Source organism: Saccharomycopsis crataegensis, assembly GCF_037102585.1.
Source record: "Saccharomycopsis crataegensis DNA, jcf7180000000072, whole genome shotgun sequence".
In the NCBI taxonomy this organism is placed as follows: Eukaryota; Fungi; Ascomycota; class Saccharomycetes; order Ascoideales; family Saccharomycopsidaceae; genus Saccharomycopsis; species Saccharomycopsis crataegensis.
The window spans coordinates 184,511-206,907 of NW_027043819.1; the positions used below are offsets into that span (position 1 = coordinate 184,511).

At 35.5% G+C, this 22,397-nt stretch overlaps 10 protein-coding genes across 10 annotated transcripts; 3 read left to right on the forward strand and 7 right to left on the reverse strand. All coding sequences in view use genetic code 12, as the record gives it.

Moving 5' to 3' along the window:
• Window positions 1-376: 376 nt before the first annotated feature.
• PKC1 (protein kinase C) lies at window positions 377-3,844 on the reverse strand (the record flags this gene model as incomplete). Its single annotated transcript, XM_064993681.1, has 1 exon — window positions 377-3,844. The coding sequence occupies one exon, from the start codon at window positions 3,842-3,844 to the stop codon at window positions 377-379; it is 3,468 nt and encodes a 1,155-aa protein (XP_064849753.1).
• Window positions 3,845-4,925: 1,081 nt separating this feature from the next.
• Window positions 4,926-6,875, reverse strand: SNF1 (AMP-activated serine/threonine-protein kinase catalytic subunit SNF1; the record flags this gene model as incomplete). Its single annotated transcript, XM_064993682.1, has 1 exon — window positions 4,926-6,875. The coding sequence occupies one exon, from the start codon at window positions 6,873-6,875 to the stop codon at window positions 4,926-4,928; it is 1,950 nt and encodes a 649-aa protein (XP_064849754.1).
• Window positions 6,876-7,309: 434 nt separating this feature from the next.
• On the reverse strand, window positions 7,310-9,817 carry NUP85 (Nup85p; the record flags this gene model as incomplete). The annotated part of the gene is made up of 1 exon (XM_064993683.1): window positions 7,310-9,817. One exon carries the CDS (start codon window positions 9,815-9,817, stop codon window positions 7,310-7,312), a length of 2,508 nt encoding a protein of 835 aa, XP_064849755.1.
• A 421-nt stretch (window positions 9,818-10,238) lies between these two features.
• Window positions 10,239-11,216, reverse strand: DASC09_000810 (oxidoreductase; the record flags this gene model as incomplete). The annotated part of the gene is made up of 3 exons (XM_064993684.1): window positions 10,239-10,740; window positions 10,847-11,106; window positions 11,169-11,216. 3 exons carry the CDS (start codon window positions 11,214-11,216, stop codon window positions 10,239-10,241), a joined length of 810 nt encoding a protein of 269 aa, XP_064849756.1.
• Window positions 11,217-11,527: 311 nt separating this feature from the next.
• Window positions 11,528-13,813, reverse strand: DASC09_000820 (ferric reductase family protein; the record flags this gene model as incomplete). Its single annotated transcript, XM_064993685.1, has 1 exon — window positions 11,528-13,813. The coding sequence occupies one exon, from the start codon at window positions 13,811-13,813 to the stop codon at window positions 11,528-11,530; it is 2,286 nt and encodes a 761-aa protein (XP_064849757.1).
• Window positions 13,814-14,135: 322 nt separating this feature from the next.
• Window positions 14,136-15,434, reverse strand: DASC09_000830 (uncharacterized protein; the record flags this gene model as incomplete). Its single annotated transcript, XM_064993686.1, has 1 exon — window positions 14,136-15,434. The coding sequence occupies one exon, from the start codon at window positions 15,432-15,434 to the stop codon at window positions 14,136-14,138; it is 1,299 nt and encodes a 432-aa protein (XP_064849758.1).
• Window positions 15,435-16,115: 681 nt separating this feature from the next.
• On the forward strand, window positions 16,116-17,177 carry HRT3 (SCF ubiquitin ligase complex subunit HRT3; the record flags this gene model as incomplete). Its single annotated transcript, XM_064993687.1, has 1 exon — window positions 16,116-17,177. One exon carries the CDS (start codon window positions 16,116-16,118, stop codon window positions 17,175-17,177), a length of 1,062 nt encoding a protein of 353 aa, XP_064849759.1.
• Window positions 17,178-17,709: 532 nt separating this feature from the next.
• Window positions 17,710-18,774, forward strand: DASC09_000850 (Mpv17/PMP22 family protein; the record flags this gene model as incomplete). Its single annotated transcript, XM_064993688.1, has 1 exon — window positions 17,710-18,774. The coding sequence occupies one exon, from the start codon at window positions 17,710-17,712 to the stop codon at window positions 18,772-18,774; it is 1,065 nt and encodes a 354-aa protein (XP_064849760.1).
• An 84-nt stretch (window positions 18,775-18,858) lies between these two features.
• Window positions 18,859-19,698, reverse strand: DASC09_000860 (uncharacterized protein; the record flags this gene model as incomplete). Its single annotated transcript, XM_064993689.1, has 1 exon — window positions 18,859-19,698. One exon carries the CDS (start codon window positions 19,696-19,698, stop codon window positions 18,859-18,861), a length of 840 nt encoding a protein of 279 aa, XP_064849761.1.
• A 310-nt stretch (window positions 19,699-20,008) lies between these two features.
• DASC09_000870 (septin family protein) lies at window positions 20,009-21,829 on the forward strand (the record flags this gene model as incomplete). Its single annotated transcript, XM_064993690.1, has 1 exon — window positions 20,009-21,829. The coding sequence occupies one exon, from the start codon at window positions 20,009-20,011 to the stop codon at window positions 21,827-21,829; it is 1,821 nt and encodes a 606-aa protein (XP_064849762.1).
• Between the last annotated feature and the right edge of the window lie 568 nt (window positions 21,830-22,397).

Below are 22,397 nucleotides of genomic sequence, written 5' to 3' on the forward strand. Positions count from 1 at the left end.
TGTTGATTTTCAAGGCTTTTCATTATATTAGAACACCGTAAACTTCAGGCATATATATATATATATATATTAACGTTCATTCTCAGAAAAATAACATATTACAACAAATAAACAAATTCGGGGCAAAATCAAAAAAAAAAAAAAATTATTGGATGATTATAAAAAAGCAAAACAAAAAATACATGAGTACAATAAAGATAAAAAAAATAAAATAATATAAAAATAAAATTGCAAGAAATTAAAGAATGTTGACCTTTTTGATACAAAGATCATAGAAAAATAATAAGCTTAAAACAGATCCACCGTCAAGTGAGGTGAAAAAAAAAAAAAAAAAAAATTAAGAGCAGCATGAATAAAAAAAATACTTGGTTGTCAATTAAATAGCAAATTCACTGCTCATATGCGAGAACCCTCTAAACTTTTCTTGCATAGAAGAATCCAAAGTCGAGTTGACTGGGGTCAAGCGTGGGGTTTCAGCAGTAAATTCGTCATCGAAATTAGACACATCATGCTCGGATTTAACCTCAGGCAAATATGGTGGATCAATACGCAAGCTCAAAATATCGTCAAAATTGATGTTTCTGAAATATGGATGTTCCATCACTTCTTCGGCGTCTCTTGGACTAAAACCAAGACGTTGGCTTGGGTCTCTAGTTAACAAAGCCTGTAAAATTTCGACTGACTCTCTGGCCATTTGAATTGGGTATAATGGATCATCGGTCAAAATGGCGTTGAAAATTTCTTCTTCGTCGCGACCTCTGAACGGGGATTGACCCAACAACATTTGGTATAATAACACACCAAACGCCCACCAGTCAACGGCTTTACCATACTTTTGTTCTTTCAAAATTTCTGGTGCCATGAATTCCGGAGTACCACAGAAAGTGGAGGTGGTATTACCAAACCACATCTCTTCTTTACACAAACCATAATCAGCAATCTTGATATGCCCTTCTGTAGTCAATAAAATATTATCCAACTTCAAATCACGGTAAATTACCCCATTATCATGGAAATATTTCAAACCCAATAATACTTCTGCAGCATAAAATTGGGCTCTTCTTTGAGAAAATCTAGCCTTTTGGATATGCCACATCAAATCACCACCAGAAATATATTCCATTACAAAATAAATTCTGTTGGCGGTTTGGAAACAACAATGCAAGTTGATCAAGAATGGATGTCTCTTCTTATTAGCGATCAAAAATACCCGCTTCTCAGACTTGGTACTCTCTACTTCATCATTTTCAAGAATAAAGTCTTTCTTCAACACTTTAATAGCACATAGCTTCTTGGTGTGTCTAGATTCGGCTAACATAACTTTACCAAAGTTACCCTTACCCAACACTGCCAAGAATTGGAAATCGTCCAAACCAACCTTGCGGCGACGCAGTTTTTCTTTCTTTGGCTTTGGAATAACAATATCTTCTGGTTCATCTGGAATTTTATCTTCCATATCGTCTATTGGATATGGTAATTGAGACTGTCTCTTTTCCAAGACTAATGGTTCAACTCTAGAATCATTATAAAGGTTGCTGGAAAATTCATCTGACGGTCTTTCTTCAATAAAATTATTTCCTGATTCAATTTGGGAGATTCTATGGTCCATATTCTCAGTTCCATAATTATCATAGTATTGGTCCTTTTTAACATCCATTGGCGATTGTTGTTGATACTGGTTCTCAAATGCGTCATTTGAAACTTCATGAGTAAGATCTGTGCCATAGTGATCTTGATCAAACGGATTAGCCATATCATTTAAACTCCCACTTTCAGCGTAGTTAGTGGTTGGATCGTGATATGGATAGCTCTGGGCACCGAAATCAGATCTTTTGTCGAAATCAGAATCAATCTTAATTTCTGGGATTGGTCTGCTACCAGATGATACAGTAGTGTCTTCAGAATAACGACCGCCAGATTTTAAGCTTGGTGTTTGTTGATTATTGTGAGAATCTGGTTGAGGAGCCATATAAGAGAATCTATTATGTTGTTGTGGTTCACCATATGTGTCCTTAGAGAGTGAATGATCCGGCTCTTGAGATACAAGCAGTTGTTGAGGACCTCCCTGAGCACCAAAACCAGATACCGCATGCTGGTGTATCATCTGTTGTTGGCTCATTTGAGGTGATCTAAAATTACTCTTGACTGGGGAATTCGTCTTAGATCCAGAATGTTTGATGGTTTCTAGAATCTTATTGGCCATAATCATTGACATACCACAAAAGTCAGGAACCAAGTGGGCACAACCTGAGTGACACATAATACCACATTCGGAACATTTCCTAACGTTCTTCTTACCCCATGGCAAAATATAACCACAATGACAACACCACTTTGTACCTCTGTTTGAAACTGGCTCAAATCTGTGAGGAATCTTATGGTTCAACTTGGCTTCATCTGGGTCAACTTCATTAGATGCTTTGGAAATACATTTAGTAACGACATTTTTGTAACACTTCTTGTGACATAGATATCTACAATCTTGACATTGATAGCATGAATATCTGGCGAAGTCTCCACAATACGCACACATCATGATATTGTAAGTATTTTTTTGAACAAAATGGTGCCCATGCTGTTCGAAAGTAGCCTCTTTTTTCTCCCTAATAGCACCATGACGACCAAGGCCATCCAAATTATTATTCTGGATTCTGTTGCCTGTGATTTGGTCCGTTTTAACAAACCCGAATGTCAATAATATTTGCCCATTTGGTTCCAAAATATATCTTGCCGTACTAGTAATATCATTAGGAACTGCTGCTGCACTTGTATTAGCACTATAAATTGGAGAATCATGGCCATTGCCACCTCGAGGGTGATTACTGGAGTCATTAATTAATGGTGACTGATGAGCGTTAAAACCACCGCCAAAGTTACTTGTTTGTGGGTTTGGATGCTGTGTTGGCATATTAGAGGCACTAACCCAGCCATTATTGTGATTTTCATATTGTTTTCTCTTTCTTCTTAATTCTTCAACAATATCAGCAATCATGAACCAGACAATCGCCACTGGGATCAACTGGTCGCCAACCCTGTCACAAACACTGAGTTCAATTTCATTATTTTTGGCAACGTTAATCTGGAACTGCAAGCTTTCTTGCAATTTACCATTTTTGAAAGGTTTGGTTCTCACCTTTAATTCATCATCTACTTTAATTAAAATGATGGATTCGCTCTTTTTACCAATAATGCTGTTAGTGACAATATGATCAATATCTTTCAAACTTGAAATGCCTATAGTAATGATACCAGTTGGAGGTTTACCACGGGCTCTTTGGTCGTTTAGCAAATCGGTTTCCTCCTTTACATCAAGAATATCAATGTGCATATCTCTATATCTTTTAAGAGACCTGGTAAGTAACGGAATTTTCTTATTACTTTCAATTCTCCCGCCTAAAGCAGCGGTAGAAGAAACTTTGTCGGCATCAGACTGATATAATTTGAGCATTTTCTCACTGGCCTCCTTATACTGATTTTCAATTTGCAATTTGAATTCCATCAAGTGTACCATATACTGGATTCTGTGACCTAACGATGGGCAGTCATACTTAATCAAATCAAGACCGGTGAAATTTGGGGGATTATGCTTATGATTGTTCTGGCTGTTCACTAAAGTTTGCGATGAGCTATCGCTATCTTTTGAAGAAACTGATCTCAATGACAACTCCTCCAAAGTCTTGCGCAAATATTCCAAATTTTGCGTAGCTTCTCTTATACTGCTGTTACATTTTTCCTTGACAGCAACATTGTTTGTAGATTCCTTGATCTTCGTTGTAGAGTTGATAATGTTTTGCTCTCTTTCAATCTTTTTCTTGATGTCGTTTATCACCTTGGCGTCAGACATTTTGAAGGGTTTTTTGCAATGGACCTAGAATCTTTTTGATAATAAATCGATAATAAATCCAGAAGGTTATTTAGCACTCTAGTTGTATCAAAGGAGAAAAAGGAGGGACACTCCAATGATCAGAGCAAGCGAAAACAAAGGAAGGAATGGATGGGCCTATAAATCACTTGGTGAGATCAACAAATGTTAATCTCCTAACGACGTGGACAAAACAAAAAATAACGTAAACAAAAAGACAAAAAAGGGAAATAGTAACCACCAAATGAAAACCTTTCGTCGGGAGATGAAATAGATAGCGATAAGTATCTAGTGATGCCTATTGCTTTCTATTGTTCAATTTGTGCCACTCTGCCTAACCAAAAAAAAGTTAAAGACAATCTGGACACAACCCTTAGCGATTTTTTTGTTTTGATCTCTCATGGGACCATCGCCGGGTAACTCACCACCCCTTTACCTCTAAGTCCTTTTTCTGCTCATCTATTTTAGTGCGGTATCATATATATTTCATCACCATTCCTGTTTAATTATCGCTAGTAGATAAAGCAAAAAAAAAAAAAAAACAGAAATAATTATCTATTTGTAGTCTATCTGGAGGACAATCAAACACTAGGATATATACTAAATAAGTCTTTTCTCATTGCAACGGAAGCGCATGTCAAAAATGTTGCTTGCAACCAAAAGCACTTGCACAGAGTATTTAATCAGTTGGGAAAAAGAAAACGGGAGGAAACTCTAATGATACTTATCATTTATGATTGAATTATAATACGTATTATTGTCTTCATTTTTGTTTTTTATTTGTTTTTCTTATGCTTTTTTTTTTCCTCTATATTTTCCCCCACAAGCACCAACGTACGTACTGCATGAAAATAATGCGATATTTTTTTTTTCTTTTTTACCTATCTTTTGTTCCTTTATTGGTAGTTTATTGTTATTAAAATCAACACAAGTAACAAAAAAAACAAAAATCAGAAATAATGAAGAAAATTAAAAAGAGAAAGACAAGAAAAAAAGAAATAAGAAAAAGACGTAAAAACCGTGACAAGTAAAGCAAGCGTTATATTCATTGGAAATGGACAGGCTAGTTCTGACTGTTCACTGCCAATTCCATAATAAGTCGTGTGGTGAGGTGCAAAAATGGATAAGCAGAATAGCTGGACAATTGGTCATTTTGGGCAAACTCTAATGACTCATTACGTGAGCATTCCCAGCCATCAAATTTGAAATCAACCAAATAATTGTTTGCTTCCAATTGAAATAATTGAATCTGCATTTTCATTAAATCAGGGGTTAATTCCGTGTTCGATTCATTATCTACAGGAGTTGATTTAGTATTGTCCTTCATTTCCACGTCATCGTTCTCATTGCCATTCTTGCTTTTGCTAAATGTATAAGTAGCTCCAATTTCATCTTCTGGGTTAGTATGAGCTTTATTGAGCCCCTCCTTCAATAACAACCCACATTTCCATCTGACTCTAATCGTCCAAAGCTCTTCTTCAGTTGGTTTGCACCATTGAGCGCCAAGATTCTTTAATGCTCTGTAAATTTCTCCCATAACATCTAATGGGTATGATTTTGATCTAATACCAAAGTGCCATTTGATTTTGGACTTCTTTGTTGATGCCGGAGCAATTCTTTTCAAAATATCAGGGTCTTGCGACATCATATAAGCTCTGTGGTATTGAGGTATGGATGTCGGTAATATTGAAATCGTTGAATTTGCAGCGGTGTTATTATTATCAACAAATGGTGACATATCATAAGCTAATGTGTTTCTGCCATTATCCACATTATTGGCTATCTGTTTAAATTCTCCAGTCTTGCCACCTGCCCCATTACCACGAGTGTTATCGGTATTAGCCCATGTAGGAGGTAATTTGGAGGCAACTGTATCAATATGGCTACTTCCATCATCCTTGTTGAGGTTGGTATAATTCTTATTTTCTAACAACAATTCATAGGCATTGACAATTTCATGATTGTCAAGACTAGTATTGCCATCGACGAATTTCTGTTTCAAGATATCGCAAACTTCTTCATAATTATAACCCATGGTCATAACCACGTTTTGTGCTACCTCATCATCAAAAGCTTCATTATCGTTGGTTCCAGCAGGAACAGTTTCTGCTTTCAAATAGTCTGGGAAATCTGTCTTAAACCACTCAGTCTCCATGACTTCATCGATAGTGATTCTATTTAGAGGATCCACAATCAACATCTTCTGGATAATTTCTTTGGCGCCAGGCGACAAAAAAGAAGGAATTGTGAAAATACCACTGCTGATTTTCTTGAATAACGCAGGAATAAAATCATCATCAAAAGGCAATCTACCACATAACATCACATACAAGATGACCCCACAAGACCAGACATCAACCTCGCTACCGGCGTACAACTTCCCACTGATAACTTCTGGGGCAGCATAATTTGGCGAGCCACAAGAAGTTTTCAAGAAATTACCATCTGTCATCAAATTTGACAACCCAAAGTCAGCAATCTTAATATTTAAATCACCATCGAGAAGCAAGTTCTCAGGCTTCAAATCTCTATGGACAATCTTATGACGATGACAATATTGAACAGCACATATGATTTGGACAAAAAATCTTCGAGCTTCATTTTCCGGCATTCTACCCTTTTGAACAATGTAATCAAACAACTCTTTTCCTGCAAACTCAATAACCATAATGATTTCATCTTTCGATTTAATCACATCGTACAACTTGATAATGTGGGGATGTCTAAGCAATCTAAGGTATGAAATTTCTCTTTCAATTCTACCTTGCATGTCTGATTTAGCCAAAGTTTTCCTATTTATAATCTTCAAGGCAACTCTTTGACCACTGGTCAAATGAAAAGCGAGCTTAACTTTCCCAAATGACCCCTCACCCAAAGTCTTGATAATTTGGTAACGTCCAATTCTATTATGGGGATTCATCTGCTGAAGTATATTTGGGTCAATCCATGGTTGATTGAATGATACTTGGGGCTGCCCTTGTTGAGCTTGGTGTTGGTGTTGATGTTGTGACATGATGAGCAATTTTATCTATAAAAAAAAAAGGTTAACAAAAGATTATGTTGACACTTTAGAAATTTCTCACTCTTCCAGTGGCAAAAGAACAAAAGCGTAAAAACCACAAACCTCAATAGCTGGAAACAATTTCAATTAATGAAAAGAGATTTTGTTTTGTCTTTTCTTTTCTATTCTTGTTGTTATTCTTTGGCAATTTCTGTGTTTATCCATTTAATATCCTCATTAGATGGCGAGTGACAGCATCGTTTTATTTTTGGCAACAAAAAAACATTGTGGTGTACGGGTGTGTAGGGTGAGCATCACTACCCCGGGATAAAGGCGTCTATATCTATATCTGACTAGAAATGTACATTTTTTATTCTAAATAGAACCCAGCTGAAGAAGGAAAAAAAAGAAAAAAAAAAAAAAAAAAAAAGATATATAGAAATATTTTATTCAAGGTACTTCCTTGAGATTTCCAATGAGATTCTATTTCTCAATATTTTTAGAAGCTCACTAATATTTTCAGGTATCTCAATACCAAATTCAGTGTACTCATGATTAAGGTTGGTATGAACTAGTTTGACATATTCTTCGTAGTATGTATCGGCTTTCCTTAATTCAGACTTTCTCTCCGTTTCTTTCAGAAATTTGTTTAATGTTTGGATAATTTCCATCAATTCACTAGTCTCAAATAAAGATAATCCTATTCCGACGTTTGATGACATGTTTGTGAAATTCAAATTGAAATACTTCAAGAGTAACAACAATAATATCGAGAGAGTTTTGGTTGGTAAGTAATTGAAGTTGACCAAATCCACCAAAAGTGACTTTGAGACATTGAATTTGTTAGATCTTTCATATTTCATGTATTTCACCAATAGAATATACGGTGACAAAAATCTCTTTAAAACAGGATCAAGCTTGTAAGCCATCAAGAAAGATTTCTGATCATTTGATAATTCTGCGACAGCGTTGATATCAATATCATCATCCTGATAGTCGAATAAATCAATGATTGATGAGCTATCCGTCGATTCATCGTAATTATACTTTTCAATCAATTTCTGATCCACCACTTCCCAAATAATTTTGGAAACGATCCTATAATCACCTGTCTTTATCAAAGTTTCTAAACTCTGTAAAACATCTCCACTCTGATATAATTGCAATCCAAACAACTTGTTAAGATTATTAGATAAATAGATTAATTTATTCTCGGCACAAAGATTCATCAACCATTCATAATCATCCTTTTTTTCGCAGTAGTAATTATAAGGCAAATAATCGGTTAAAATTTGCTTGAAATTTCTCAAGTTCAAAGACTTCAATATACTAACACCAATATCAATCACCTTCTTGTTGCTGAAGCAATTGACAGCGAAATTATATAACAAAAATTGAGTGATAGATAAGTCACTGATCTCGGATACGTATTCATCCACATCATGATCATCGTGGAGCTCCAAATCAAAGACTGTATCACCAATGCCTCCCAATTGCTCGCCTTTACTTTGAAGGTAATCTATTCTATTATAATCCTTCAAGAAACCCTTCGCATCTAATAGCACCGATAGAAAAGCTGTTGTGTCACTGCTGAATTGTTCCAAAGATTTCAAGACAAGCAATAGATTGTTGTTCTTCAATAAACTATAACACAAGGTCTCCCATATATTGGTATAATCGACTTCAAATGAATGATTTCTAGAAGAGAGCACAGTTTCCAAATGATCAGGAAGCAATTTTCTATTTGGCAAATCAAACAAGAGTAACCCATTCAACGCCTCAAACCAGGAGGATGACAGGCCTAATATCACTGACTTGGAACCAGAAAGTAACAGGAAAGTTTTTCTCAAACGTAAGATCAAAGCTCGATCGTCTAAGTTAATACTGAAATCACCATTATCACAACTTAACAAATACTCATTAATCGTATCAATACACTCAAGAGCATTTTTCTTAAAATCCTTGAAAAGAACATTAATTTTATCTTGCAAAATTGGTTCATCGATATATTCGACAATTTCTTCACCAACGTTAATGCTGGAATTACCAGCATTATGTATGATATGGTATTCATTGAGCAATTTTATCAAGCTTTCAAACAAGTAAAAGGTGAAATCATTGGTTTCTTTCAATTCTTGGTACTTGCAACTTAGCAAAATATTCAAAGACTGATCGAAAAGACCTCTAATTATCAATTGATTAACATAAGTGAAAAATATGTCACTATTATACGGGTTTTCCAAATCTAAAACTTGGTCAAGCAATTCTCTTGATGGATTTTCGCTATCTGATTTATTAATCCACGTTGAAAAGTTCTTAGCAAAAATTAAATCTGAGGAAAAATAGGTGGCCTTCAAAAAATTCAAAACACACCACAAATCCTTTAATCCATAAATTTCATTTCTCTCGTCGTCATCATCTTCATCTTCGTCATCATCATCTTTTTCTTCTTCTTCACTATCTTCTTCTGAACTTTCCGCTTCTTTCCTCATGTCAACACTGTCAACTTTCTTGTTGATCACAAGTCCCAAGCTAGTGATTATAGAATCAAGAGCTCCGTATAGAAGGCGATCTTGTGTTTTTCTAGCGGTAATATTACTGTTTATCAAGCCTATTTCATAGAGACTGAGTGGGTACTTGTATGTGTCAAGTCCTTGGTAGATTTCATGTAACTCTTTTAAATATTGAATGTAGTCAGCGTTCACATTACTCAAAGACTTTGGCACACCAATGGCTTCTAATCTGAAATCATCAGCAAAAGGCGCAACCTTAGCTTTAGGTGTTGGCTCAGTAGTAATGAAAACGTAACCATTGTCTGAAGCACAAGGAGAGAACTTGAACTTAATATGACGTTTGGACTCCTGGAACACCTCTAAACCACTTTTGTCCGCAGGAATCAACGGGTTATTGAGACGTGATAGAATCACATTTGATATTGGATCAGTTTCCTTCATATCTTCATTTAATTATGGGTGAGGATAATCTTGATTATATTTCAATACCTCCGGAAATTTTTTTTGTTGTTTACTTTATTTCTCTTCAAAGAAAAAAAAAGCGTTGCGTGCCCTGTGGTGAATGATTGTATCACCATTTTAATAAACTGTTGTTTAAACCACAACCAGCAAAGCACCATATAGTAGTTTGGTTTTACTGGAAACCATCGGCATTCTTGCTTTGAATTCTTGGCTAGTTCTTTATAAAAAACGAATCAAAAAATCAAACATGACTCATACGGGCAAATCAGGAACGCTTACAATTTGCAAAATAATATCTAAAAAGTCTTCATCATAATTTTCCTAAACCATAAACAGGAAAGAAAAGCAGGGAAACAGGGGAATAAAGTCATATCATTTCAATCAATCGCCATTCCTACTTTTAGTTGGAGTTACGGTAGATGTGGAATGGGGAGGCTTGGTTAGTGGCGAAAACCAAAGATTCTGCAACCACAGTGTTTTGCTTTCTGGAGGTGTAGAAAACAATCAATTCAGCAATATCGTCAGCGTACAAAGGTTCAGTACCTTGGTAAACCTTCTTAGCAGCATCCTTGTCACCGTAGAATCTGACATCAGAGAATTCAGTTTCAACATTACCTGGTTGTATTTCAATAATTCTGATTTTGGTGTTGATCAACTCTTTTCTCAAAGCAGAAGTAAAAGCTCTGAGTGCGTGCTTTGTAGCGCAGTAGATAGATCCACCAGGATATGGTTCACGGCCGGCAACAGAACCTAATTGGACAATATCACCAGAATTCTTCTTCTTAAACAATGGCAAAAGGTGTTGAACCATAGCAATGTTACCTCTAACGTTGGTGTTGAACATGGAATCAATATCATCTTGAGAAATTTCACCAACTTTAGCGACACCTCTAGCAAGACCACTAAATATTGATTGTTAGTAAGCACAATTGAAATGAGTAAATAAAGGATAAGAAAAAAAGATTATAAGACATAGAGAGGAAGAGGAGAAGAGAGAGAGGTACATACGCATTGTTGATAAGAACATCAACGTCTGAGAATTCTTCTGGCAATTCCTTGAAAAACTTTTCAATGGCACTTAAGTCAGAAACGTCCAACTTTACGGTCAAAACCTTGATATTTGGGAATTCAGCTTCCAATTTGGACTTCACACTGTCCAATTTTTCAAGTCTTCTGGCAGTCAAAATCAACTTCAATTCACCTTTGGCAGCAGAAGCATATTCAATGGCGGTAGCTTCACCAATACCAGCGGAGGCACCAGTGATCAACTAGAAATAAGTGTTAGTCATCATGATTCAATCGATAAACAGTAAACAATTGTGCTACGTACGATAGTTTTGCCAGCTAAGCGGCCAGCAGCTTTAGATCCGTACGACATTGTTTATAGAAATATAGGAGTTGGATTTAATTTTGGGGTCTTTCTCGTTTGTGAAGAGCGGAAAAAGTGATGTACTCGAAAAAGAACAGACGAACTCTTTTGCGACGGAGTCTATGATTTTATAGATTTATCTGAGATTGCGGGAACCGATTACCATTTGCCGCGATGGTCATGTCGATCTTGCCTCGGCATGCATGCCTTATCAAAGTAATTACAAACGACAAGCAGTAGAAAAGAAAAAGATACGGGAAAAAAAAAATGTTAGGGCAAACAAAACAACATTAAGAATAGTTGTTTCTATTTAGCAGCTGCTACCATAAAAGCTCTTCCTCAAAGTAGTCGACTTTATGGGTATTAAGATTGTTATATTTATGCCATTTTCCAGTGGCTGCTCGAACATCACGATTCACGGAATCGGGACCACACGCAATAACTGCGGTATTGCCTTCGATTTTATTAAGTTCTTCAACAACTAGATTTTTTAAATGAGGCCTTTCCCCTAGACTGACCTGAATCCCTGGTATATTGTTTGCTGTAATGTTTTTAATTCTTTGATATGTTGAAGATAAATCGTCATTGTCTAGGCGTTCTACCATTTGCTCTTCATCATCTCTTGTAATGTAAATCAGAAAACAAATTCCTGAGATTTTCCCTAAAGACTCCACTTCTGATAAGAAAGTTTCAACATATCCTATCCTTGGAGTCATCCAAACAATTATAATTTTATGCTCTTCCTCTTTATAGTTCCCGCGTAATACTTCAGCTTTATACTGTCTGGCTAGATCGACTGCTAGGGTATATGAAATAGTCATTCCAACACCAGCAGCAATAAACAATGCATTCTGATAATTTCTAAAAGCAATTGGAGTTCCATACGGACCTTCAACAAGCACTGGAATTCTGACAGAAAAAGATTCCATGTTGCAAAGAAAATCAGCAAGACGTTTAGTTAGTCCATCTTTCACTCTGATTATCATAGTTAATTGGTCATTGGTTTCCTCTGATGATGATTCTACAATAGTGAATGGATGAGACTGCCAAAAAAATGCTGGCTTTAGAAAATATAGAAAGACGTAGCATCCTGGGTAAACTCTCCACCATCCAGAGTGACTAATATTAACTCTAATAGAATGAACCTCGTTTTCCTGTCTATTATTGCAATTTGATTTTTTGGCTTTTTGTGTAGTGTGGCAGCCATCTTCTGTATCATGTTTCACCCCATCTTCATTTTCTTGCTTTTCTTTGTTTACATCATATTCACAGTCGATAATTGCTTGACAGTTGGCAATTACCACGCCCCCAGAAATAAATATTTTACTCAATCTAATCATATGTTCGAAAGCCCAGATTGCAACCGCGGCATAAATGAACTCCATCCAACCCAAAGTTTTACAATGATTCCAACAGCCTATGAGAAAAATTATTGCCAATGCTTGGTGGGAAACCTTAAACAATTCATAAAATATTTTCCTTATTGCTCTGAATGATAAAATTATCATCACTCCACTACAAATGGTAGCAGTATTTGCCCATCTCCATTTTTCTAATGACCACCTAGCGGAATAATCGTTATTTTGTTTACTGTACGCAGTATAACAACATCCATGGATGAGGATAAGAATCCAAACGAATCTTGCAATCCACTTGTGATAGATATTGAAAGCTCTATATGACCATCCAGTAACAATTATTAGAAAGTTATTTCTTCCAGCAAACAAAAATAAAAGTGGTAGCTGTGTTATTGAAATGATTCCAGTTCTATCGGCAATATATACTAGTTTCCCACAAGACTTGTAAATGAAAATCGTATTTGGATAATGTAAGTTATAATCAATACAACATAGAATGATAATCAATATAAAATATCCCATGATTATTAAAGATTCTAATCTTGTTGGCAAAGTTCTAACAAATACCGAGACTAGTTTCCCAAGAAACGATTTTCTTTCTTTATTAGTATTTCTTGAAAATAAATGAGGATTAATTAAATGTCGTTGAATCCATTTTGAAACTGTCCCGTTCATTTTCTGGATACCCGAAGGCACGCACCACACTCCCATATTGTTCATTAATCCGATTAGAACTATTGTGAGCCAATAGCTTAACAATCCCCCTCCAAAGAGAGTGGAAATAACTCTGTGCGACAATAATCTTTCTACTGAGTCACTTGATACTTTAAATAAGGGTTCATTCGGTAACACAGGGTTCAATAACACATTATTGACAGTAGTATCGTTTGGGTATATTGCGTACTTAGTAGCATTGTTGAATATTTTGGCCAAACCAGTAAGCGTGTAAGAGATGTGTGCCTGTAGTTTGCAGAAATCAATCAAATAATTGTAAGCATTGGTGATTAAAAGAGGAGAGTCAGAGTTATCGTCTATACAAATTAATACTGTCCCAAGAAACGCTAGGTCAGAACAGCGGCAAGCATAATCAATATCATGCCCTTTGCAGTTGAATGGATAAGAGGTGAAATTGTTCGCTATATATACACAAGAAGCGCCTACTGAACTTATTTCATTGATACCGAGAGTCCCCAACGCCTTGGTGAGAACAGTAAAGATCAGCGCCAAAACTAAGTAAATCAATCTCATATTTCATGGGGCAGCACACAATAAATCCTAGAGCAGTGTGATTCACTTGTTTCCTTTTTTTTTTTTTTTTTTTTTGCTTTTAGATAAAATTCTTCTGGGTTTGAAATCAATCAAATTTGGAAAAGTGGAAATGAAGAACAAATTTTTGTGTTTGTGAACGGTCAGATCGTTTTTATGCACATCACATTTTTTATAAGAAAATATAGAGGATTTATCAATAGAAATAGTTCTAATAATAATATATTCAAAATAGTATATATTTTTATCGTGGATTAAATAGTTTGAAGCAAATGTGAAATAAACAGGCAAAAGAAAAACAAAATCAGCGTCTAGCTCTCTTGAACTCCGTATTAGCAGGAAAAAAGTCAATTTGATCTTGCGATCTCTTTAGCGTGAGACAGTCAGGATATTCTCGTAATAAGGAAGGACCAGAAGCACTAAAAATATCATTAATCTTATGGCTTAACTCATTATCGAGTAAAACGTCATTAATCATATTTTTCGGGACTTGCGATTCCAACAGGCCGTACCCAAAAGCATTATTGTTGCAGTAGTTGATAAATGAAACTAGTGAACTTTGCTCTTCATCACTTGAAGTGCAATAATTAGTAGAAGTTAGGACATTTGTGTTAATAATATTGGTGTCAAGAGGTCTGTAGGTGCTTGTTTGAAATAATTGATTGTATGAATGATTTAATGGTTTGATATCTTGCCACATAGGAGAAGTCATAGCAGCTTTGTTAACTTTCTGAGGTGTAGACTCATTCAAAATGGTGCTATTTTCAATACCAATTTCCGAATCATCTTTATAGATAGAAGAGTCATCTGCTGTGTGCGTCGATCTTCGGAGATTTTCGGAGCGTTTAGATCTTAATGAGTCAAAGTCACTAACAGCAATCGAGGAGTTTGAAAGCCTTCCCTTCCTCCACAATTCTTCATTATGAGCAAAATAATAAAGTTCTCTTAGTATGGATATCTTGTCATGGGACATTTTAGAAATGAAGGAATTTTCAGCATCTCGTAGCTTATCGGCAAGGGTTTCTAAAACAATTCCATTTTTCGATACATTTTGATCTTCAAAAAAATTTTCAAGATCATTTCTGATAATTGTCTTAAGCAACCTAATTCTTTCTTCCTTCTTTATGTGATCTGGTTCCCGATGAACCACATTCTGTGGCCACCAAGCCGGCATTGATTCTTTTCCATTTTTGTAGGGGAATATCGATTGCTTATTTGGCTCAATTTCTTTTATCCAGCACTTAGCAATTGTCTTGCAGTTGTTTTGTTGCAATTCAGAAAATAATCTGTCATAGTGACTATCGATGTTTTCGGAGTCTTTGAAATCCAAGACCTTGATATTATTGACAAGACTTGGATGGAATGTGTTGATCCTGGTAATAGTATCTTCAGGAACATTTGAGTGGAATGACTTTGGAAGGTCATATCTCTCATTTTTTATGAAAAGCGAGGTATATTTCTTCATTCTATCAGCCACATTTCTCAAATTTGAGGAATTGTAAATGCATGAGTTGCCATCATCAGACTTAATTAGTAGCACAAAATCAACATTAGATCTTTTTAAAGATCGGCACACACTTTCAATAGCTCTAGATTTTTCCATATTAATGAAAGGCGACTATGTAATAAATTCCAAGATTATTATTTAGTTCAGATAAAAAAAAATCCTAAAGTGTTTTGCAGAGGAGCAGGACAGTAACAGGCAATATATATATATATATATATATATATGTTGATTTTGAAGGTAGGCATTGAAAGAGGTTCATCAGGACCAGCATATATGGGAATTCTGTGGTCTATTTATAGTACTGGAGATTAAGATTGCGTCTTCACCAATGGAAATATCTTCGACATTAAAACGCTTCACAGAGACTTAAACCATTAACAGGTCCCCTAATTTTAAGTTATGAGACAACTTAATTAACCGAGGCATTCTAAAATTCAATAAGATATCCATATGTATTCCTGGTGGGTGAGGTTTCCACTAGTTGGTGAGGCTCAGGGTTTGCGGCTCCTTTTTCTTTTTTTTTCTTTTCCCCGCCAATTATTTAGTGATTTTCAGGATCTTCATGTTGGAGAGATGCTTCAGATCTGCATCACATAGTGTTGGTTACCTGGCCATGTGCCATATTATTTTATGCGGGTAATACCAATGATTACTAAATTGACTCTCTATCTGAGCACACAATACAGTACATATAACATTATCCTCGGGAAATAGAGGTGAATCTCCATATCTACCAGATTTATTTTATCGCAAAGAAATAAAAACAATAAAATAGAAATGGCTACACAACTTGTGACTTCTGGTGATAATATTGATGTAGCATTAGAGCTTTTTGAAAAAGGAATTGCCAAAGAATCCATCGGGAAGTTTAGCGATGCCATATTATTGTACCGAGAGGCATTCAAACTTAATGAGAAAGTAGATAAGGTGTACAGAAATAGGCTACTGATGCAAAAGGATCACGATCATTCCAATGATCTGCCTTTGATGAGGAACCCTGAGTTGTTAGGACAAAAGCTCAACAGGCTCCTGTTGACGGATGATGGTGAAACATCAGTGTCACAAGTACGACATGATGATGGGGAGCCTACAAATGACCAAGAAGGGGCCGAGGTTGAAGGATGTCCACTATTAGAACTATTAACAGATGATGTTTTGATCCATATATTGAAATATTTGGCAATGGCTAGGGCACCAGACTGGGTTAGTCTTGCACGGTCTAATAAACGATTGGCACATCTTGGATTTGATACTTCCTCCTTATGGCGAGACCTATCCTTGGATATTTATTCAACTGTATACCCATCAATATCAAAGAAAGAGATCGAGTTCCAATCACACAATATTTACAAAGGTTGGAAGGACATGTATTTTAAGAAGCCATTTCTTAAATTTGGCGGTGTTTATATTAGTATCTGCACATATTTGAGGGAAGGAAGCTCTGCCCACTCATTGTCATGGACGAATCCAATCCATATCATTACATATTATCGTTATTTGCGCTTTTTTAAGTCAGGCACATGTTTGAGGTTGCTTACTATTGCTGAACCTCACGAGGTTGTGCCGAAATTCACCAAGGATTGGAAAGAAAATGGTTTGAAGGATGTTTTCAATGGATTCTGGACCCTTGAAGAAGATGGGAAACTTACAATAGAAGGTGAAGGTGTAGTTAAAGACTGCCAATTCACTCAGGAGTTACGTGTCAGTGGTAGAAGGCATAATCAATTGAAGTGGATTAGCTCTTATTGTATCAATGCAGAAAATGTCCAAACATTTTTCTCTCTTAGCAAAGAAAAATGGTTTGCTTTTTCTCGAGTGAAGAGTTGGCCGATTGAGTAGAACTAATAACAACAATGATAAATATTTGAGCATCAATTTTAATAGAACATATATTATAATTTATTTGATAATTTGTCACATTTTTTTTTTTCAATTGTATTGTAACTCAAAGCATTTTACTACGATACCTTTTTTTGGGCCTATCATAATACAGAATATATCAAATTCCATTTTCTAAAACATTTTCCCTAGTTGTATCTTCTGATCAATTTCAGTTAATCACCTGGTAAATGTTTTGGATCAATCACGGCTGCTTAACATATGTAATGGAGTATTATATAAGCAAGTATTCATACATATTTTCAACTCCAACCTGATTGTTTATACTGATTAATAGATTATTGTTGGCCATCAGTTCTTTTATTCTTCGTGGTATTGAAATGGTATTGAAGTTAGTTCATGCGGAAAGTCGCGGATGTGCGGTCAGTAGCCCCTAAATTTCTATGATGAGAGGGAAAAATGACATGAAGGAGGCGGTGAAGCCTATGGATCATGTTGTACGTACAACTGATAATAGTTCATCGTCTTTAATATGCCATTGCAATTACCTTTGAATGATAATGAACTTTTATCAACCCTTGGAGAGTCACCCTTCCAAGATAAATTGGTGTATTTTTATGATGCGACAAAAGATATATTGATAAAAATTAAAACCATTTTGAAAACGATATCAACTCCCTGTTATAATGTTTTGCAGATGGTAAATAGACGATTGTCGAGGGTATTTGTATTGAAAATTCCGGTGATATATTTACTCAATATTTTTGCTTTTGTACTATTATTGCTTAAATTTATTCCCCACTATTCCAGGCTCTACGCAACCCTAGGCCTTCCTGCGACTTTGATCTCAAATTTACTATTGTTCGGATTAGCTGATAGTCTAGCTCAGACATTAACCAGAATATTAACTCGGAGACCCTCACATCACATTATTGTTCACCAGTATGATGAACTTGCAAGTCCATCGATAAGCAGTACGGCCCTGCAAATTCCTTATTCTGATGACAATCATCTGGAAAGATTCCAGATATTTGTTGATTACGGTGATGAAGACGATTATCACGAAGACACTTCACCGGCTTCCGGGATCAGGCGTGATTTTGAACAATCAGATAACCATAGCATAACAAGTATTGCTAGTAATAGTGATGCTTACAGGGGAATGAATACAACAAATCAGAACTTCGAAATATTTGATTACCATCGTCTTGCCGGGTTTATGGTATGGGGCTTCTTCATTTCTTTTCCCCAATTCTTTTGGTATATGATACTAAATGGGCTTTATGTTGATGATCCAAAATTCATCACCGTCTTGGAGCGGGTATTGGCAGACCAACTATTCTACTCTCCTCTTTCTTTAGCAGGATTTTTTTACTATTCAAACACTATTTTGGAAGGTGGTGATAAAGCCAGTTTCAAAAAGAAAATGAAGAAAATCTACATAAGCACCTTGGCAGCCAATTATTGCCTTTGGCCCGCGGTGCAATTCATAAACTTCTTGGTTTTACCAAAACCATACCAAGTTCCTTTCAGTAGCTCCGTTGGCGTATTATGGAATTGCTTCCTATCTATTAGAAATGCACAATCACAGGAATAATAATAAAGGGTCAGAACTTATAATTTCGCATCGCAATCCTTAACCATGTCAATATTAAACTTAATACATAGACGGATTTTCTTCCTATAGTCCTAGAAGATCATCCAAAAGTTTCTCTTCATTATCAATATTCTCAGTTCTTTTGATTGCTTTTCTTTTTTGCTTTTCTTGCTGTCTGGGTTTTTCCTTTTGTTTCTCAGCAATATTCTTGAAATCCATACTAAATATATCGTTATTGGCCTCATATTTATTAGTCTTATCTGTAGGTAGTTTTGCAGCACTACCCAATAGTTCTTCCAAATTAACTTCAAATTTCTCTTCATCAGGATTATTCTCATAATTGCTTGATATCTGATTTGTGGCAAATTTTGACTTGATTTTTCTGAAAAGTTTGTCTTTTTCAATTTTTTTCTGTAATTCCTCAAAGTCACCAGCTTCATTCTGAGATAGCTGCTTTGTAGGTCTATTAAATTTGTGTTCATCTTCATCCCCGCTAGATCCTAAATCCAATTTGGCTAAAGAATCAAAATCCAATTCCTCTAATTTTTTCCCGGGTGGAATTTTAAAAGCTTCTTTGTCCTTTTTTTCAATATTGTAAGAGTGTTTGATATTTTTGGTTAACCTGGCGTATCTTAAAAATTCTTCATCATCTTTGTCCTCCTCATCTGATTGTAGCAACATATCGTCTTGCAATAATGCAGGAGAGTTTCCTTCCAAATTTTCTTGATTCGTATCGGAATCTTCATTAGATTCCTTCAATATAATTTCCTCCTCACAAAAAGCATGTTGACTTCCACTTTGCTGGTCTTGCTCCTTCTCCTGTGTTTGTTCTTGTAGTTGTTCTTGCTGTTTTTTAAGAAGCCCATGCTTCTTCATATATTTATATTTTGCTCTTCTGTCCCATTTATTATTATGCAATACCATGGCCTACTTGTTGTAATATTTTTGACACCAATTTGCATTGCAATGAGAAGAAGAAAATCTTATTTATTCGATTTTCAATCAATAAATTTCGGTTGGCGTTTAGCAGGTTGTCATCGCAAAACATGCATGCGGTTTGTGTAATAAAAATCTCCATTTGTGTTATATTTTCTTGCAGTTATCCAGATTTTTGATTATTTATTTACTATATATACCATATCTGTTTTTGTGTCTCTTTCTTGGAAAATAAAGGAGAGAAATACGAAACAAAAAAAAAGGGATAAAACTGGTTCTAAACTGTTGATATCGAACCATGAAGTTGAATGTTGAAACTCCTCCTAATGAAATTGACTTACTTGAGGCGACTGACTCCCATGTTGGTTTGAAGAAATGCAATAGCCCAAAGATCACAACCAATGATTATTTTAGATCCATTGTTGAGGGAGAGGAACTGGTTGAATCATTATTTTTTAATGAAGAATCACAAAAATTGACTTTAGAAACTAAAGAAGAGTATTCTGAAACAAGCGCTGCCACAGATACTCACATTGGAAAAACATCACCGCCACTAACTTCAAAAAATGAAATCAATGAATTTTTATTTGAGTTTGGGATCGAAAATACTGGAAGCTCTTGGTCTGTTCAAGATAGTGTTGAAGATAAAAAACGCAAAACTTCTGATGCCCCGATGCCTGAATTTCCCATTGGTCTTCAAAAGTTACCTGAACAACGAATGAAAATAGCATCTGAAAAAGGTTTGAAGTTCAACTTGATGATTATTGGCCAGTCAGGCCTTGGAAAGTCTACTTTTATTAATACTTTATTCAACTGTGATATTTTCCCTGTTAACGAAAAAGAAGAATCTGTGAATGAGTCTAAGTTGAACCTAAAATTCTATCGTGCCGAATTATACGAAGAAGATTTTAAACTAGATCTTACAGTGGTAAAGTATCCTGGATTTAGTGATTTAGTTAACAATGAGGTCAGTTGGAGTCCAATGTGTGAGTTCATTGATAGAAATATTAGAAATTATATGTTTCAAGAAGAGCAACCCGATAGAACGGAGTTGGAAGACAATAGGATTCATTGCTGCATATACTTTATGTCCCCCTCAAACATGGGAGCCAAGCCATTAGATATTATAGTCATGAGAGACTTGTGCAAGAGAGTGAATGTTATTCCTGTAATACCAAAAGCTGATGGCTATACAAAAGAAGAGTTATTGAAGCTAAAGAAGTCTTTTCGTAAGGTTTTTACTCAAAATGATATTAAAATCGGAAAGAATTTTGAAGGATCCGAAGCTTATCATTCAATTGTGGAGACATATCCATACACAACCATAGGGTCTGAAGGCAGTTATAGAAATGCTAATGGTATTTTGGTAAGAGGGAGACAATATCTATGGGGAATCTCAGAGGTTGAAAATGAAGAGCATTGTGATTTTGTTAAATTACGAAATCTTTTAATGGGGGAAAATTTGTTGGATTTAATTTTGAGCACAGAAAGGCTATATGAAATCCATCGTGAAAGAATTTGGACCTATAGGCTTTGGATGATAGACTCTCTCTGTAAGGGAGCTGGTTTTCCAAAATTGAAGAGGGTCCAATATAACAGGGCATTCACGACAGATAATGCTTTCAAGGAGGTCGACTACCTACCAAATGTTGATGGTTTTGAAAGCTTATTGAAAATGACAAAGATTCGCCTGGAGCAGATTGATGAAGTTGCTTCTGATTATACACTGGAATTCTTACATCAACAAAGTATCATGAAAAAGAAGTTTGCAGAATTAGTTGCCAATCAAGATATGAAATTCAAAGAGTGGAAAAGAGCATTATTCGAAAAACAGAATGAGTTCAATCAAGAAATTGAGGGTCTTCATAAGAGGTCTTTACAGCTTCAAGAAAACATTGCCTACTTGAGTGGCATGAAAAGTAGCTCTAATGAGTCGGGAACTAGTCTCAATATTAGAGCTGCCGTAAATGAAAGCTCAAGTGATGATGGAAATTCCACGAGACCAGATGACGACGGCATCACTGGTAAGTTATCCAGCTTACAAAATAAAGAAGAGTCATCTACCGGAAACCACAAATACAACAAAAAAATCTTTAGAGGGAGCACCAAGAGAACCTAATCTAAGGAACCAAAGAAAGGTTAGATGTTGGCCGCTTATGACCCGTCATGATGGTATAAAAGTCACATGGGAAAGAACCTCGGTAATTTTTTTTTCCGCCCATATATATATGAAAATTTTCATTTCCTTCTTCTTCTTCTTCTATTCTTTATTTCTTGCTTGATGGTATGCTCTTTTGCTGGGTATTTTACTATAGGATGGTATAGAATTATTTAATGTAAGTAATTGTTATGGACTACTGTTGCTATTTTTTTTATTGATGAGATTACATGATGAGATTTTTTTTATATAGTTCTATAACTGGCATCTCTAGTATTAGAGCATTTACATGTTTCAATGATTTGAGAACTCCGATCTGATATTCTCCAATAACACTATACTGTAGCAACACAATGCTAAAAGATATATAATTTGACTAACACATAAATTAGATATTAATCGCTATACTTTTTTCAATACAAATCTCTTTTCTCAGTAAACTGTTCCTAATGAATGTAAGTACCGAATTTTTTCTTTTTTTCCCAGCAAGATCGCATGGCAACGTGACGTACCTATTATTATTTTGCTG